The sequence below is a fragment of the Clavelina lepadiformis genome, chromosome 7, assembly GCF_947623445.1.
Source record: "Clavelina lepadiformis chromosome 7, kaClaLepa1.1, whole genome shotgun sequence".
Taxonomy (NCBI): domain Eukaryota; kingdom Metazoa; phylum Chordata; class Ascidiacea; order Aplousobranchia; family Clavelinidae; genus Clavelina; species Clavelina lepadiformis.
The window spans coordinates 14,738,794-14,745,073 of NC_135246.1; the positions used below are offsets into that span (position 1 = coordinate 14,738,794).

The 6,280-nt window shown below is 35.9% G+C and overlaps 1 protein-coding gene across 1 annotated transcript; it reads right to left on the reverse strand.

Moving 5' to 3' along the window:
* Positions 1-202: 202 nt before the first annotated feature.
* Positions 203-4,980, reverse strand: LOC143465797 (cytochrome P450 18a1-like). The gene is made up of 9 exons (XM_076964267.1): positions 3,715-4,980; positions 3,313-3,461; positions 3,139-3,229; positions 2,910-3,019; positions 2,717-2,838; positions 2,462-2,586; positions 2,141-2,285; positions 1,900-2,060; positions 203-699 (listed from the first exon to the last, which is right to left on the reverse strand). The coding sequence occupies exons 1-9, from the start codon at positions 4,000-4,002 to the stop codon at positions 385-387; spliced, it is 1,506 nt and encodes a 501-aa protein (XP_076820382.1). The 5' UTR covers positions 4,003-4,980; the 3' UTR covers positions 203-384.
* Positions 4,981-6,280: the final 1,300 nt, after the last annotated feature.

Here is a 6,280-nt window from a genome sequence, read left to right on the forward strand (position 1 = left end):
GTTTTATTTCTATTTTTCGACTGAAGTAATTATTCTTTTTGTCGGAGGTTCTAATTTCATTGTTATGTTTGTTTGGGGTCAACACAAACAAAACGAGAACTCTGAAATAAAATAAAAAGCCAAACTCTTTGTGAAAGTATGCTCAGAGGTTTTGGTGTGTTATATGTCATAAATGGCATGGTTTGTGTTTAAAGCCCATTAATTATCATTCTTGATATTTTATTTCATTTAACGACTATGCTGTATACATTAATATAGGCTACAATGTGTGAGTGACAATCAAGCAAACAAATTAACACACCAAGCAAAATATACAAGCTTGATTTAAAACTTAATGCAAATAATTATGTACTATGTTGCTAATTGGAAGCTTAATTATAAAAGCTAGTTTCTTTCACTGAGAACAACTTGATACTGGTGCGGACTGTACAGTAAAGAACAGATTCCATCATTAAGAGTGGGTAATGGATTTGTTGCTGGAGAAATTCTGAACGACTGCAAAATCTTGACGAATGTTATGAAAACTTCTGTTCTAGCGAGAAGTTCGCCGAGGCAGAATCTTGCTCCAATTCCGAAAGGAATTATTTTGAAAGAACGAATAAACTTTCCTTCTTTGTCCAAATGTCGCCCTGGGTCAAATTTTTCCGGATCAGGCCATACTTGTGGATCGTAATGGACGGCCCATATGTTGCCAATAACCTGTCAATAGATGATTCTACTGAAATAATTTTTTCTATGAATTTACAGGCTTGTCCATGGGACATTTTTTTCTGTCCCATCCCATCCCATCCCATAGCAATTCATGCCTGTCCCATCCCATCCCATCCCATGCCATCCCATCAAAATACGATTCAATAAATGTTATTAAATTTATGGAAATTTAAGTCTAATGTCTATTAGAATTGACTACATGTACAAAGAGAGATACAAAACGACAAAATTTATTGACTTTGTTAACTTTAAAGTTCAGAAAAGTTGTCTATCTATGACAATTTATTATCATTGGTACTCATATTCCGAGTCACTGTGCTCATTTAGCAAATTTTCAATGCCATGGGAATTGCAATTCGTGCTGTCCCATCCCATCCCATCCCATCCCATGGGCCATTTCCCATGGGATTCCCGTGGGAATCCCATTCCCATGGACAAGCCTGTGAATTTATAACACTACCCTGAAACCAAAACATTTATGAACAAGCAAAACCTTTCTGTACAAATTAGAATATTGTCAGTTTATAAAATTCAAGAAGTCATGACATGAATTGCGATCACAAGAGCGAAAAAGTTAGGCATATTGAACCAAATTCCATTTCGCATTTTCGTAATCAACCTCCGTAATTGCTATTGCGTAAAATACGAAGTGTCAAAGTATACGATCTCAACTGTTCAATAAGCCTTGCTTGCTTCCTCTATTGCCAGGGTTGCCATCGGTCTCAACTCAAAAATAAGCACGACTAGGAAACGAAAGACGAATATCACCTTAAAAAATGCACAACAGGAGAAAGCAACCAATGTTCCTAACAAAAAAACAAAAAAAAACGAGACACTATCTGCATGTTTTTAAATTTTGTATCTCTTTGGTACAAAATGGTATAGTAAAGGTGTCAAAATGCCCAAAATACGAACCTCTGCCCTAAAAATAAGACGAAAATAAGGACGCAAGTGAAAATAAGGACATTTCTTAGAAAAAAGGAAAAAAACATTTTCTAAGACAAGGACCTTCAAAATAAAGACAAATCTTAGAAATAAGGACGGTATGGCAACCCTGTCTATAGCCCTATACTACAGCTTATTTTAGTAAAAAAAAATTTGCCAAATAGGAAACAGCTTTATCTCCAAACTTTTCAAAGAAGAAATAAACAAAAGAATTTATCTATATTCTTATAGATTAAATCTTACTCGAGTTCCTCTCGGAAGAAAATATCCGCCAAGCTCAAGGTCGCTTAGAGTTGTATAAATAGGAGTCTGAGGCACCGCCGGCATGCACCTCCAGATCTCCTGCAGGAATGCGGAAGTGACGTGCGTGTTTCGTTTGTGGGACATTTTAGGTTTTTGGTCACCTGGATGTGTTCACATTTGTTTTGAGAAAAACTATCATTACGTTGCAAATAGATGGCAAATTTTGAAACGAACTTCTTACCTATAACAGAATCAATCTCTTCCACAATTAGTTGATGGTATTTAGGGAGGTGCAAAAGTGCCAGCACACACCAGAGCAGCGTGTTACTTGTTGTTTCCATTCCTCCAGAAAAGAACTCTTTCAAGAATACTTCAATTTGCGTGTCCTTTGAATGCAGAAAATAACTTACACATTTAAGCCTTGTTTAAACGTTTTCTTATTTTGCTGATGTACCCTATAGAACTCTGGATTAATAGGCTACCATAAAATTATCAACGACTTTCTTTCAAAATAAATTCGAGTAAACACCAAACCAATAACTATATGCAGTCAGAAACTTACGGTAAATTCAGGATGACCTTTAAAGTCTCCTGATGTTTTTGCGTGCAGTAAAACGTCTAAAAAATTGTTCACCGTATTTGGATCAAAGTTTACCTTACTCTTCTCGACTTGCTTTCTCAGAAAAGCTGGTGGTAAAAATATGCAAAGGGCAAAGTAAATGAAAATACATGGCAAACTAGACGATAGCAATAAGAATAGCTCTTCATTAACGTAATTATAAACTTATACTTTAGTTTTGCTGATATATGATTATACCAAGCATATGATGCTGTCCCAGGCAAAACTTTTCATTCGCTTGGTAAAAGGGTGGTATATATCGCATTATAGGAAAAAATCCGCAAACGTGTACTTTTCCTGCATGATTTGGATCCGTAAATCTGAAAGCAATAAAATTCAGAAGTCAAAAAACAAAAATCATACAAGGAAAAAATGTGCAATTTGCTAATACTCATGTTCAATTTTCGAAACAAAATCGTTGAATTTTGTGTGTTTGTATCCAAATCGTTTTCCTATCGCTATCTGACTGATGACATTCGCCGTAAACTTGTAAATGAGGGGCTGCGTTATAGTTGCAAGAAAAAAAGTTAAGATTACGTCATAAGTTTAATGCAAATATTGAACAAGACGTCGAACACTCTTGGAAACGACTTTACTTCGGACAAAGTTTAATATCTTACCTTTAAATTCACTGCAGCTCCCATTTTCATTTTTAAATGTTCGAAAAAATAATCGAATTCATCGTGAATTACTTGTCCTTGTGCTGTCGATCTTTATTATAAAACAAAAGAATATTGTTGAAAGCTTTCAAATCGAAGAATAGTGCAAAATAAACAGCCTGCAGCATTTTCAACCTTCTAATTGAAGTGAGAGCCAAATGCTTTTGGTTTTTACAGAAATCAGATGGTGTTTTGAATACGAGCCCCATATTGGGTCCATGTATTTGGCTAAACAGCTTCACGTCCGGGCGTCCATTTAAAGTGTTGCAATTCTTTACGAAGCACTGCAATGAAATATACCGTCAGCTTATATACGTCTTGGATGTCCACAATAACACGATAGACATGGTTCCATGTTAATTCAACTGGTTGAGTCGTCCTAGGTTTTATCGTCCGTGCTGGGTTAAATTTGTTTTATTTTCGTTCCGGGTTGAATTGACGGAAAACCGATCTTCCCATGCTTTTTATCCAGCTTTTACCTTGACATGGAGATTAACAATATATTTATCAGCAACAAGTAAGCTATGTAGCCTATACCTTGTAGTAAGTTTCGTAGTTGTTAACATACACTACATCCCAGCTCGCCATTCGTTGAGACATAATAGACCCATAACGCAACGACCAATGCATGGTGGATTTTGACGGATTTTTCCCAAAGAACGGTAATATTCCCAAAATGGGAACACCTCTAGGACCGGGAGGAAATCGGGGATGCGGTTTCTTCCACCACTGCCATAATGCAGCTCCGAGAAGTGCAAGTATTGTCCATAGGTTTATGGACGAATACACGTTTGCTAAGACGTAATATACAGAACTAGCCAGCATGGTTATTCTACGCCTTGTTTTGATATCCTATGTATGTTCCCATACAAATATATTTTGGTCAATTTTTAAGATGTTACGAGTAAGAAATCGCTAAACAACGCAATATTATTGTGAAACTGCCAGTTAACATTATTTAACAGCCGTGCGACTATGAGCTTGTGACCTACAGCTCCAAAATGCAGTCTGGGCATTGGTGAGATAAAATGTTTTACTCTGGAGTTCAGGTATGAACTTTTTACCGAAAGATATATTTTCTTAGACTGGTTCAAGCAAGGTTGTAACCAAGTTATTTTTACTGACCTGAGTCAAGTTAAACCTTTAAATTTAGAAACAAATCTTACGTCACATTATGAATTGCGTTTAATTGGTTATAATAACCTCATAACCCTGTTCGAATTAAACTGGTTAATACTTTCTTTCAGAGAAGTTTAAATTTTTAGAAACAATTTTTTTTATCAAAGCTCTGTTTTTTACCGTCCCAACTGCTATAACAAGACTCCTTGGGACTTTGACTCTACGCAAGTAAAGTCAGGAAAACTGTGACTCGAGTTGTTACAACACTAGGTCCAATTAGACTTATAGTAGCGCACTGTAAAGCACAAAATTTTGTTTTCGTGTTTGTAACGGAATCGTAAAGTCATGCGAACTTCAGCTTATAATTACATGAGTATTTAAAACTTGAATACAACACCGCTTACAAAAATCATGCAACATTTAGCTTTTCAGAGCGACTATTTCACAGTAAGTAGGTCACAAAGCCCATAGTTAAAGATAGACGGTTAGGTTAGAGTCGAATTCAAAAGTCGATTTAAGCAATTTAGGGTTTAATTGAAGTTAGATTTAGATTAGAAGGAAGATTTAGGTGATATTTAGCTTACTATGTTGTAATATTTAAGTTAGTTTAACAAGAAACCATGAAAAATAGCTTTTTGTACCAGAGCTGTGTGCGAGTGTCAATTTGTTTAACTACTCGAGTAGTCTATACTCTATAGCAGGGGTTCTTAAACTTTTTGGCACACGCCCCCCTTGACGGTACCTAAAAATTTCGCGCCCCCCCCTCATTGCAAAATAAAAAAGCATTAAACAAAAAACAATTTATTTTCAGTTAACTTTCATTGATGTGAAGGATGTAGTTGTTTTTTGGAAACCAAACGTTTAATTCGAGGCTTTGTAGAAGATAATGCACACCTTAGGTCGGCTTCACAGTCAAGTTTGTTCCTAGGTTTTGTCTTTATATTCATGAAGATGACGCTGCAAACGACTTGGTCTCAAAACGTCGTTGCTTAGCTTTTCTAAGCATATCACGCATTGCGGTACGGCTTTTCCGTTCACTGTGGTATCTATAAAGCCATACTTCAGATAATTTTGGTCATACTTTCTCTTTTTTCCACTCATTTTGTGTCAATACAATTAGTTTAATTACTAAAATACCTGGTTATTAAATCAATACTAAAATTAAATTTTACTTCATTTTACGGTTTTAATATTGGCTGACGTTGGTTTTACCCTATTTAAACCGGGTGCGCGACATTACTATTTTTATTATGTGTGGCCGACACTGCACACAAATTTTCATTCGTTAATGACTCCAAAATTATACGTCGTAAACTGATCGGATATTTACAGGTTAGTAGCAAAAACATCTGGCTTCCTGTATACATCATAATTGTAAAACTAAAGAAAATGCATTTAGTGTAAATTAAGTATTTCTACAAGTGATACATTTGTAAAAGTTTTTCTTGTTACGCCGCCCCCCGTTGTGAGAAAAAACAGGTCACTGCAAAAAGAGAACACAAGAGAACAGTTAGTCGAGCTAGTAGTGCATGAATGAGTAAACGAAAACAATACGCTTCAATGCGGAGAAACACCAAATATTATGACGTAACAATTGACGTATTTCAGAATCCAAATTTCAAAAATACAATTGCCATCGTGACACTTTAAAATTTTAGTAAAAATGAACCTATAGTGAAAGTCAAGAAAGCATGTTTAGACATACCGGTAGCTCATATAATAAACAGTTTGTCATCTCTCGCGCCCCCCTTACGAATGTTACACGCCCCCCAAGGGGGGCGCGCCCCCCAGTTTAAGAACCACTGCTCTATAGGCCTATAATTTTCATCCAATGTTCTTCTTGACCTTATAGAAAGTTACCGAGTTTGCGAATTATACTCGTACTTGCATCATGGTGTCTTAGAAACCGCTTAATTGCTTCACGGTCGGCATTCATTGCATAACTAATAACAAGTACGAATAATTGTACAGTCTTGACGAACTA

What these genes read in the sequence shown, in the direction of transcription:
- LOC143465797 (XM_076964267.1), bottom strand. Translation starts at nt 4,002, where the DNA reads ATGCTGGCTAGTTCTGTATATTACGTCTTAGCAAACGTGTATTCGTCC. An exon ending in GCTCTCACTTCAATTAGAAG is followed by an intron (nt 3,230 to 3,312) that starts GTTGAAAATGCT and finishes TTTATAATAAAG; the next exon opens with ATCGACAGCACAAGGACAAG. An exon ending in TTCTTCCGAGAGGAACTCGA is followed by an intron (nt 700 to 1,899) that starts GTAAGATTTAAT and finishes ATCTATTGACAG; the next exon opens with GTTATTGGCAACATATGGGC.